The 12772-nt window shown below is 40.4% G+C and overlaps 1 protein-coding gene across 2 annotated transcripts; it reads left to right on the forward strand.

The window, feature by feature from the left end:
- Positions 1-1104: 1104 nt before the first annotated feature.
- On the forward strand, positions 1105-11754 carry LOC139557591 (transcription factor CP2-like). Of its 2 annotated transcripts, XM_071372593.1 has the most exons (18): positions 1105-1476; positions 1983-2218; positions 3639-3790; positions 3912-3988; positions 4142-4247; positions 4466-4572; positions 4759-4911; positions 5048-5158; positions 5420-5508; positions 5695-5743; positions 6638-6664; positions 8290-8334; positions 8763-8856; positions 8984-9074; positions 9209-9315; positions 9511-9653; positions 9800-9851; positions 9958-11754. In XM_071372593.1, the coding sequence occupies exons 2-18, from the start codon at positions 2097-2099 to the stop codon at positions 9993-9995; spliced, it is 1563 nt and encodes a 520-aa protein (XP_071228694.1). In that variant the 5' UTR covers positions 1105-1476; positions 1983-2096; the 3' UTR covers positions 9996-11754. The 2 variants fall into 2 exon arrangements, with proteins under 2 accessions (XP_071228694.1, XP_071228695.1); XM_071372594.1 differs by lacking the exon at positions 6638-6664.
- Positions 11755-12772: the final 1018 nt, after the last annotated feature.

Raw genomic sequence — 12772 nt, forward strand, 5'->3', positions numbered from 1 at the left:
TAACGGTAATTAAAAAGTAAAAACTGTAAAGTTGGCAGGTATCAAAGTAACGTTAGCAACAAACCGCACAGCAGCACGTAAACAAGTCCACAAGTTGATCTCCGCATGTGTGGTTCCCACCGTGAAGCATGGAGGAGGTGGTGTAATGGTGTGGGGGTGCATTGCTGGTGACACTCAGTGATTTATTTAGAATTCAAGGCACACTTAACCAGCATGGCTACCACAGCATTCTGCAGCGATACCCCATCCCATCTGGTTTGTGCTTAGTGGTACTATCATTTGTTTTTCAACAGGACAATGACCCAACACACCTCCAGGATGTGAAGGGGACTATTTGACCAAGAAGGAGAGTAATGGAGTGCTGCATCAGATGACCTGGCCTCCACAATCACCCGACCTCAACCCAATTGAGATGGTTTGGGATGAGTTGGACTGCAGAAGAAAAAGCAGCCAACAAGTGCTCATCATATGTGGGAACTCCTTCAAGACTGTTGGAAAAGCATTCCAGGTGAAGCTGGTTGAGAGAATGCCAAGAGTGTGCAAGACTGTCATCAAGGCAAAGGGTGGCTACTTTGAAGAATCTCAAATCTATTTTGATTTGTTTTACACTTTTTAGCTTACTACATGATTCCATGTGTTATTTAATAGTTTTGATGTATTCACTATTATTCTACAATGTAGAAAATAGTAAAAATAAAGAAAGACTCTTGAAAATTGTAGGTGTGTTGACTGGTATTGTAAATATATTTATTATTGTTATTATAGTATTTTTTTTCTTCTTCACATATTTAACCCCAAAACACAAAACTACCTCTATACTTCCATTCATTTGTATTGGTTAACTTTAGACGAATCCTGTGACACGTGGGGTCACAGAGTAAAACTGAGAACACCATCCATGTTTGTGAGTCTCCCCTTTCTACATAGTGGTCATATTAGTTAGTAGTTTTATATAAACAAATACATCACATAATATCTTATATAAATACTTTTGATAATTTTTGTACGAGAATTAGCATAAAATGTATCGATAGTTGTGCACATTTCCATAATTTCTCCCCTAATTATTCATTTACAAAGTATACAGGACGGGACTCTTATTCTGAAGGATTCCAAAAATCCGTGACCCGGAAGTTCTCAGTTATTCTTGACTGCTTTGCAGCTATGATATGGTTTGCGAAAATTGCTATTTGTCTAGCTAGCTAGATAAAGAAGCATTTTTTTTTCGTGACTTGTGTTTGTATAACGATACATTTTTATGTAGATTTAATTAACTACCATATACGACTTAATTAGTGCTCGTTATATTCAAATAATCGGTGTCCACAGGGCTGTTTTCCCGAAGAGTAGTTAGCTAGCTGGTTAGGTAGCAATCGTATGTTGTTTATAGTGCGAGAACGAGGGAACAACTGAGACATGGAATGCAACGGTCGCAGAGTTAGCTACAGTAGCTAGCCAATTTACTTGGTTTCCAAGGTAAGTTCGATGGCTAACGTAATCTAATTACTAGAAGTGCTATCATAATCGAACTTCATATTTAACACAAACCTATTGTGATGTGTTGACCTGTTTAGTAGTTAACGGTTAGCTAGCTAACATTCATTCACAGTCAAGTTCCACAATAGCGGACTAAACGCCACTGTGGGGTGGAGTTTAGTCCGATAGGTCCTCAGCTGCTGAGCTAGCCAGCTTGTATGCCCCATTTTCATTGCTAGCAATGTTACATTCACGGTTACACACACCATATACGTTATCAGTCATTCTATCTTCAATATCTTCAATGTGGGACTGTCAGGGATAGTTAAGTACCTGTCTGCTGTGATTACTTTTTGTTGTCCACACAATCTGGCATCGCTAACTATCTATGATCTGTCAGTTAATTTGCTAGGCCTATATTAAAACAAATAGTCTTTACACTCTCCTTGCTAAACTGACATATAATGGTACCAAACGGTGTATCTATCATGGCTTTTCTCTTCCAGCTTGGTAGCAGCAGACATCTGCCAGGCTTTAAGAAATTAGCAGATTGGAATTTTGAGGCCAGGGACTAAAATTTGAGACAAGTTCGACTGGAATCAGATTCACGTATCGTCGCCATGGCTTGGGCTCTGAAGTTGCCGCTCACTGATGAGGTGATTGAGTCAGGTCTGGTCCAGGACTTTGATGCCAGTCTCTCTGGCATTGGACAGGAGCTTGGAGCTGGGGCATACAGTATGAGGTATGAATCATCATTGGAAGTCTATTGAAAATGCACTGATATGTTAGAATTGAAATAAATATGTTTTGTAACTAACCCAAGATAGACCAGAGCCTTTCGTTTCCAATGGGAGCAAATGAATCATAGTGGACAGAACAAGCAAGGAGGTAGGCAGGGCCACGCACCATCTAGTGAGAGCCTATTGGTGCATTGTAGCATTTATTTGCATATTTCAGTTAGGGAACGCCTACTGTGTGAAGTGCACGTGTGCAATAACTACATTTTCCCTTGCACTCCTAAACAACAGTTTTTTATTTTGTCAAAGGGTAAAGTCTACAAAACACAGTCCACTCTGTTTGTTACATATTCTAGTTTTGCAAACAGAAAACTGTATGGAGATCAAATGTTTCATCGATGAAAAAATTAGCATAATGTCTGCCAAAAGTATGCACTGATCATGCATAGGCCTAAACTTCCATCAGTTCTCTCTTGAGGGTTGTTCTTATGCCAGAAAAGAGGAGGCCTTATGCACCTGTACATAGCCCATCTATAATTTAGCCCAAACAACTACCGCTTCCCCTACTGTATTTATTTATTTATTTAGCTCCTTTGCACCCCATTATTTCTATTTCTACTTTGCACATTCTTCCACTGCAAATCTACCATTCCAGTGTTTTACTTGCTATATTGTATTTACTTCGCCACCATGGCCTTTTTTAGCCTTTACCTCCCTTATCTCACCTCATTTGCTCACATTGTATATAGACTTATTTTTCTACTGCATTATTGACTGTATGTTTGTTTTACTCCATGTGTAACTCTGTGTTGTTGTATGTGTCGAACTGCTTTGCTTTATCTTGGCCAGGTCGCAATTGTAAATGAGAACTTGTTCTCAACTTGCCTTCCTGGTTAAATAAAGGTGAAAAAAAGTATTTAAAAAAACTTGGGATTTTGCAGAGTCAGGAACAGTTTGAAAGAGAGAGCCGTATCCCTTACACAGACTGCTCTTTTGTTAGTTTTGTAAGTGTTCTGTTACATGATACTGAAGTGCCTGGAAAGTGCCTTATTGTCAGTGAAATTCTTATGTTGAGAGAGGGGATGAGATACCCAGGCTGGATACCAAGGTAGTTTTTTTTTTCCCACAAGTTTTTACCATCATAACTAATTAACTGTAAAGAAAGAAAATGTTATATATCACTTCTCCTTTTTCCAGTGTCTCCTAGTGATACATTTATCTATGCCTACATTTATTGTATGGGTAACAGAATTTACAAAGGAGGTTATTTTAAGAAATTAGTCTCCTCCCTCAGTCTCATACTGGGGAGATTCAAGGCCTGTTGAGTTGTTTCAGACATGTTGATACTATGCCAATATCATGTGCTTGTAAAAGACTTTGGCTTGCCAGTTCATTCACCATGTTGTCTTGCATCTCTTTCTCCAGCGATGTGCTGGCCCTACCCATCTTTAAGCAGGAGGAGTCCAACCTGCCGCCTGACAGTGAGAACAAGATTCTTCCTTTCCAGTATGTTCTGTGTGCAGCGACCTCGCCTGCCATCAAACTGCACGATGAAACACTTACCTACCTCAACCAAGGTTAGCATCTGTCTGTGTTCCATTTTCATGATTGTGCTTTTCTTGTGAATTTGTTGCTAATTTAAAGAAATAGCAAGACAATGATGTGGTATGTTTATGAACTTATGTCTTTTGATTTCAGGACAGTCTTATGAAATTCGAATGCTTGACAATCGGAAAATGGGTGAACTCCCAGAAATCACTGGCAAAATGGTGAAGGTAAGATGAACAAGAACACAATGAGTCATGACCATAGGCATGAGAGTGAGCGTTTGTTTGTCTGGGCCTATTCCAATTCTGTAATTTCCTATGTCTTCTACCAGTAGTGCAGGTACTTCCTGGTTCCTCAGTGATGTTTCTGTGTGTCCTCAGAGCATCATCCGAGTGGTCTTCCATGACCGGCGTCTTCAGTACACAGAGCACCAGCAGCTGGAGGGCTGGCGCTGGAACAGGCCTGGAGACCGCATCCTCGACCTGGGTGAGCTCTCTGCCTCTGTCTGGGAAGGGTATTGGACTACCGTGGGTGAAGAAGGACTGAAAGGGCTGTTTTTAAGACTGTGGAACTGGAATTGCTTTAAATAACACAGAGCTGTATCTTCACTGAATGAAATGATGATTGACAACAGGCTGCATAACATGTAGTTAGTTTGCTCACACAATCCTTCTGATAACTTGTCTCGTGTTGCTCCATTGCAGATATCCCCATGTCAGTTGGCATGGTCGACCCCAGGGCTAACCCTACTCAGCTTAACACGGTGGAGTTCCTGTGGGACCCATCAAAAAGAACCTCTGTTTTTATCCAGGTAGCATGATAAACACACCCACATAGTTGTTTTCATTAGGTTGGTCGTAGCTTATCGTCTAACATCAGTCCAAGGCTGTCTGAATGGAATGGAAACAAATGGTTTTCAAAAAAATAGAGCTCTCTCTTTTATTGAATAAAACAACATCCACCAGTTTTCAAATAGTCATGACAATCCTTGTTTTAGGTTCACTGCATCAGCACAGAGTTCACCATGCGGAAGCATGGGGGAGAAAAGGGCGTGCCTTTTCGCATTCAGATCGACACTTTCAAAGAGAATGATGGCGAAGAGTATACAGAGCACCAGCATTCTGCCAGCTGTCAGGTCAAAGTCTTCAAGGTGAGAAGAAAGTCTGAGCAAAAACAATGAAAATTGGTTAACTTTTGTCATGCAAAGGTACATTAGATGTTAGCTTCATTTGATCCCTGTCATGGTGCTATCCATAATAAACATAACTTTACCTCACCTGTGGCAGCCTAAAGGTGCAGACAGGAAGCAGAAGACGGACAGAGAGAAGATGGAGAAGAGGGCGCCTCAGGAGAAGGAGAAATACCAGCCATCCTATGAAACCACCATCCTAACAGAGGTTGGAGTCAGTGTGTTGAGTGAATGGGAAAAGGGGTGGAGGGATTTGGAGAGGAAGGGGTGTGGTAGTAGTCAGTATGTCTAAGAGATAAAGAAACATGAACGAAATTATGCATTTAATTTTTGTATCAATAATTTAATCATAATGTATAGAAATGATGTACAACACAGGATTTCTTTGAAGAACTAACATCTGGAGAGCTGGATTAAGTAAAGAGCCTAGGTCCCTCTCTACTAGAATAACAGAAATGTTCTCTTGCAGTGCTCTCCCTGGCCAGAGGTCCCCTATGTCAATAACTCCCCATCGCCTGGCTTCAACAGCACACACAACAGTTTTCCAGTGGCAGAGGGGTAGGGATCAGGACATAAACATGCAGCCTATTCTGAACCACACTGCCAATTTATATAATATTATGGGGGTGCAATGTCTAATACAACAGTTTTTTTTGTTTGATTTAGGAATTTCTGTTTGTTTTCCATCTACTCCCATTAAGTCCCTCCCAACATTTTCAAGTAATTTTTCTCTGTCCTTCCCAGAAATGGATCCCCCGGTCACCAGCCAGAGCCAGTTGTTCAGGTGGCAGATGTAAGTACGTCCCATTGTGTGTCCTAAACCCACCCAAGGCTCATCATCTCCTGCTCCATCCCTTCAAACTAACCCCATATCTACATGTTTAAAGTCCAGCTTCTTTCACATAACTGAAGTTGACACATTGTGGTCATGCTTTTGCTTTTGCTGTTGGCAGCAGGACTAGTGAAATACTGTAGAAAAGTGTCTGTAGTGGGAGATTAAACTAAACTGAAAGAATGAGGACTGAGGCTGAGAATGACTTTGCAATCATTACATGTTGTTTTAATTTCAAAGCAGCACACACTTTAACATGACATCATTATGTTTTCGCATGAGAGAGCTGTCCATTTGTGTACCCATTTTCCATTGATCACATTTGCATGTAGTCCAACATATTTAACAAAATAATGAATATATATGGCAATACTGTTTTGGTTTTCTGTCTGAAATTCTTTTTGAAAAGGAAAGGTGATGCATGGATAAGTCTCGTCAGATTTGGGTTAGAATACCAGACTACTTTATAAGAACCTGCAGAATGAGAAGTGTCATAAAAGTTGGATAGGTCTATTTGCTTTGAACAGTTCTATTTTTTTTGACTAGTGCAAGAATTGTGATTTCCCCCCCCCCCATTCATGAGTTCCTAGATTCCAGTTACTAATACATGGATGAAACATGCCCTTTTTGTTTTTCGGTCCATCAAAGCAACCATTTAACTAATGCAGTAGACTGTCGTCCTCCATAAAGAATCTATTGTATGACGCACATCCCAAATTATTAATACGGTTGATAGATGGAAACAGACCTTGAAATAAGCCTATACATCCATGTCTATGCACCTATCAGTTCAGTTTTATAAAGGGTATGTACACCTTTTCTCCCTTCTTTCTCCCGCATTATTATCCAATATAGATTGAAAGCTGTCTGACTGATACGATTGTAAGTTTCCAACATTTTCTAAATGTCTGACTTTGATTAAAGATGCAGACTTCATGGTTTAGACAGACTCAAACAGAATGTGGGAGTGTGCAATATTCACTGATGTATAATATATAATCTTTAAATTATTGATTGCACTTATTAACCCTATTGCTTGCTGTCTGATAATGCTGATAAGTACAGTACCAGTCAAAAGTTTAGACACCTACTCATTCAAGGGATTTTCTTTATTTGTACTATTTTCTACCAAAAAAGTGTTAAACAAATCAGAACATATTTGAGATTCCTCGAAGTAGCCACCCTTTGCCTTGATGACAGCTTTGCACACTCTTGGCATTCTCTCAACCAGCTTTACCTGGAATGCTTTTCCAACAGTCTTGAAGGAGTTCCCACATATGCTGAGCAATTGTTGGCTGCTTTTCCTTCACTCTGCGGTCCAACTCATCCCAAACCATCTCAATTGGGTTGAGGTCGGGTGATTGTGGAGGCCAGGTCATCTGATTCAGCACTCCATTACTCTCCTTCTTGGTCAAATAGCCCTTACGCAGCCTGGGGGTGTGTTGGGTCATTGTATTGTTGAAAATTAAATGATAGTACCACTGAGCGCAAACCAGATGGGATGGCGTGTCGCTGCAGAATGCTGTGGTAGCCATGCTGGTTAAGTGTGCCTTGAATTCTAAATAAATCAGACCGTGCACTTGAAGAAACTTTAAAGTTCATGAAATGTTCCGCATTGACTGATCTTCATGTCTTAAAGTGATGATGGAATGTCATTTTCTCTTTGCTTATTTGAGCTGTTCTTGCCATAATATGGACTTGGTATTTTACCAAATAGGGCTATCTTCTGTATACCACCCCTACCATGTCACAACACAACTGATTGGCTCAAACGCATTAGAAGGAAAGAAATTCCACAAATTAACTTTTAACAAGGCACACCTGTTAATTGAAATGCATTCCAGGTGACTACCTCATGAAGCTGGTTGAGAGAATGCCAAGAGTGTGCAAAGCTGTCATCAAGGCAAAGGGTGGCTACTTTGAAGAATCTCAAATATAAAATACATTTTGATTTGTTTAACACTTTTTTGGTTACTACATGATTCCATATGTGTTATTTCATAGTTGTGATGTCTTCACTAGTATTAGGCAGCAACATCTACCTTAACTCTCCCTAAGGCCCACTTTAATTTTTGACATAAGTGGCGTTTGTGTCAAAGAAGACTGATTTTAGCCTGAGTGCCAATCTGTTTGTGCTATCATGCAAACTCCTTGTCACTCATTGTCATGCCAAACATTGGCAATTGAGTTGGCAAGAGCTAAAATAGTTCTGGGACCAGGCTACTTTAATACTCAGAGTACTTGTACCAGTATTTATAACAACACCTCTCCATGATGTATGTAATAGTCATACATGTAAACTAGTTTTGAAATAAATGCAGTGTTGATAGTGATAAGATATATTTTGACAATAGCCTCGCTGATTGCACTGTCAAAATATCACCCCTTGTGTTTTACCCCCATTTTAGACAGAAATACATAAGCAAGGTTTTTGGGGGCTTGGGGGGGGGGGGTTTGATACATGATGATAAAATACAATTTAAAAATTGAGACATTCTGCCTTACAGTTGTCGACCCATCTGCTTACAAGAGACATTGAAAGTGTCCATCAGGTATATATTAATTTATTTAATGATTTTTCTAGTTTGAATGTTGAATCGTTTTGCCTTTTTAAAGCAAAGGTGGGATATGTATTGCACACACTTCTTCTCTGACCAGGCTCCGAGCAGATCTGTTTACGTGTAGAACAATTGAACAAGATGACAAACAATTTTTATTTGATTCATTCTTTGTGTGTTTCTGTGCAGAAGTGGATAACTGCTACAGTGATATTCTATCTACTCTGACATTGTAATGGGGCTTTATTCCTCCTTTTAGCATGTTGTGGGATGGGTTAGCTCAGAGAAACTACTCATACCTGGCTGTATATATCTGACCTTACAGTGGAATTGATTGTACACTTTTAAAACCAATCCACAGTTTAACAACATAATTTGATGGCTTTTGCCCTGCCTGTCTGTGTCTCTTTTGGAACAAATAGAACCTGTTACCTGCGGCAACACCACAGGATGCTCAGCAGTGGCTACATAGAAACCGCTTTTCACCGTTCTGTCGGCTCTTCACTAATTTCTCAGGTAAGAAGGTCAATATATAATTTCTTGCGGTGAATTTATATTCTCAACTTTGTTGTCATGTTGTGGAAGTCAGTCTGAAATAATATCTATATTCTTTGAGTATTAGACTGATTGTTCTATGTTCCAGGGGCAGATCTGTTGAAGCTGACCAGGGAAGATGTCATTCAGATCTGTGGGCCAGCAGATGGTATTAGGCTCTTCAACGCACTGAAAGGCCGGTAGGTGTACTTCCTTACCACTCTACTTCCATATTGCACCATTCATACTGCAATATGGAAATGCCTATTGAATTTAATCAATTATTGAGTGTGAGAAGTTTCTCGTGTCAGCTCATTTCTGTGTGTGCGCGCAGAGTGGTACGTCCCAGGCTGACGGTGTATGTGTGCCAGGAGTCCCAGCAGGCTCGGGAACAGCAGCAGAAACATGAGAACGGAGACACAGCTAGCAGCACTTTCTTCGGTGTGTGTGTGTGTTCTATATATAAAGCATTCATAACACATGCTTGCTTACTTACTTGCTGATGGCGGCGCAATGCGCCAAATGATAGCATAAGGATAGCTCTGATGTTACGGCATAATACACTGTTAGATACATAGGGTGTTATGAAAATGATTGACAATATATATCCTTGTACACTTCTGTTTTCTTTTGCAGTGTACCATGCCATCTACCTGGAGGACTTGACAGCAGTTGAGCTGACAGAGAAGATCGCTCAGCTATTCAACATCTCACCCAGACAGATCAGTCAGATCTTTAAACAGGGACCCACTGGTATACATGTCCTGGTCAGTGACGAGGTATGGCTCGTCTCAGAAGTGGTGCACTACTGAATAGGGTCTGATTTTTAGACAGCCTTTTGTTTCTGGATCAGTCTGCCTTAAGTCTGAGTCCTAATGTGTACACTGTTCCTGGCCTCTAAGATGGAATCTCTCATTTCTCACAGATGATTCAAAACTTCCAGGATGAAGTATGTTTTGTTTTGGACACAATGAAAGGTATGAGAGTCATTCAATCTATTTTCTTTTGCCACAAATATTGGGGAGTGGAGAAATGTTTTCGGTATCACCCTTCATGACTTTGGCTCCATTTCTTTATCAACAGCCGAGACGAATGACGGCTACCACATCATCCTGAAATGAAGACTGTCTGGGGGATTGCCTAACCCCTGCTCTGTCCTTTAGACTCAACCCTGCAAGCCCTTCTACAGACTCTGCCCCTGATATTCCTGGACTGCTGAAGATGACCTGTTCGATTCTCTAGAGGCCCCTGCTATGGGGAATGTTTGACTGAAGTAGCTTGCCCATCCTTGATACCTTGTCTTATTTTAAAGCAGTGACTGACTATTTGAGCTGCCATATTGAAGCAACACGCTTCAGTTTCCTCCCTTGCTAGAAACCCTTTTAAAATGGTTGCATTTTCCTTCTTCGCTGCTCATGTGTTTGTAAAAGAGAATGGAATGAAGATACCCTGCCACTAATAGTGCATCATGATGAGCAGCTGGTTTGCCAAAGTTCTATGCTTCAAAATCAAGGAGTTTGCTGTCACATGAAACGGGATCCACAACAAGAGAGATACAGAGTTCTTATACACTGGTCTCCATCTCCTACTGCTAGGCTGCCTGGCTTGACACCAAGGAACCAGTTTGTGAGTACCGTGGCCATGGTTATGTAGCTACGACACGGGAAAGAGAACCTTAACAGGAATTGGTGTCATAATAGGTCATGAAAGTGACACCAGCAGCCTATGTCCTTTTCTCGTTTGGGCGAAAGTCTGTCCTCTGTTCTCTCCTCTGACCTGGAAACTGATAAGTGATCGAGGACTGTGTAAAATCTGTAGTAGGCAAACGGAAGATAATCCTCCCCTCAGTAGCCTCCTTTTGGCGAGGAAGCACAAGTGTATTCTACCACAAAAGAGTTTTGATATTTGCCACACCCCCTTTGAAAAACGTGTTTTGTGTTGTCAGAGGAGAAAATCATGCACACATTTAAGAGATATGCTACTTATCCTTTTTTCTATAAAATGTTTTGCACAACATTTATTTTGGGATCCACCCCTGTAAACGTAATTTGCCTGATGACGCGCGAGTGGAGAAGGAGCTTCTTATTTCAAACAAGTATTTTCATCCACGTTCAATCTCCTTGCCACCTCTCCTCGATTCCCTTTTTCAAAAGGAGGCAAGAGAGGATGCAGGAGTTGAGCAAATCTAATTGAGAAAAGGCCCATGAGAACCCCTCTCGGTCCTCTTCCAGTGAGTGCTGTGCTCCTGTGAAAGCCCACAGTCCTGTGTCCTCCTCTATTACTTGTGAGAGAACATCTGTGCAGCTTTTGAACACTGTCAAGACCGTGTCAGGATACTGGTCTTTTCGTCATGATATGGCCCACACATCCCTGAGCCGACTAGGTAAAAAATGCTAAATGACTCAAATGTATACATTAATCTGATTGACACAGTCTTTCTTTGTTAGTGACACCACACAGTGGCAACACCAGCAACTTACCAGTCTCTGTCTTGCCTGCTATCCCTACTTACATCATACTGTATTTATCACTTTACAGTCTCATTACAAAGGTTTTGGACAATTCTCAAACCTTTATTTTAAGTAGACAATTGTTTAAAATATTTGAATCATGTCTTACTTTTAGCTGTTTTATAACCTTTCTAACAGATGTGTTCCTTCCTTGTTTAGAGAACCACTCTTTGCATTGTTTTTGGATATTGCCACTAATACATAGCAGTGGGTTGTATAGGGCTTGATAAACCTGCACGTGTAAAGCTAGAGTTGGTTCCCATTCAATCAAGTTCAACTGAACGCTTCCAGAATATCGATTGCGTGACATTTAGATGTCCAGCTTTGCCCCTCGCTCAAGTCATCAGAATGATTAAACTAGTTACCCATTCATTGCCTGTTTGTATTTTTTTTGTAATGCCTTTTTTGTAATGTTTTTTTAATTGTAATATTCCTATATTCCTCAAGCTTTTGAGTTCTGTATAAGCAGGTATTTTAAGCCTGAAAAGAATTCCAGAGTTAACTTTATATGTTTGGCCAATATTAGGACAATCAATGTAGATTTTTTTAATATATTGAATGTGTTTGGTCTGTCCTTGGACTCCTTGTTCGGCACAATAGCTGGATAAGTCTAACCCCATGCCAGAAATACTCCTATTCATACGTTGTTTTATGTACATTTGGTAACCATGTTGGTTGCTATGGTCTTTTTGGTACGAGGGAATACCTAGAGAGGAATGTGTGAAATATAAGGCGTATGTTTCTAACTCCAAAACGATGATTTAAAATATAACCGAGTCATTCGTGTAATCTAAAAGTGTTTTATTGTTTATCATTATTACTAGAATAATTATTTGAAACCTTGTTATGCAACGCATGATCGCAAAGAATGGACAAAGGGATCATTAGGACTACACTTCCCAGGATACGTGGTGCATGGTATGTTTGTGATGTCACAATGAGTATATATGGCTACACGCTGGCGTTCTTTATTCTATTGTTACATTGTAACAAACCGGGGCAGAGGCGAGGAAAAGGAGGACGTCAATCGGCTAAAATTCTGTGACATTTCTGTACCAAATAAGGCGAGGGGGGATAACGGCCATTATACTTGAAGAAAAACGACGTTGGGCCGATTGAAACCGCCCTTGAAAAGAAAGAATACAGATGTCAGCGGATGCTCTTCCAATGCAAGCATTTAAAGGTTCAAACCTGGAAGATAAGGCATCCGGCAGTTGTCTCCCATTTTTTACAACTTAGCAGAAAAGAATGCCAATAGCCTAATAAATGTTAATTAAACTTGACGTCCTTCTTTCCCACCGTCTGCCCCGGCTATACAGGATTGCTACGTCAAAGTTAAATGGAACATACACTCCTGGAAGCGACCATAAAATACATTTCCTTTATGT

Source organism: Salvelinus alpinus, chromosome 28 (assembly GCF_045679555.1).
Source record: "Salvelinus alpinus chromosome 28, SLU_Salpinus.1, whole genome shotgun sequence".
NCBI lineage: Eukaryota > Metazoa > Chordata > Actinopteri > Salmoniformes > Salmonidae > Salvelinus > Salvelinus alpinus.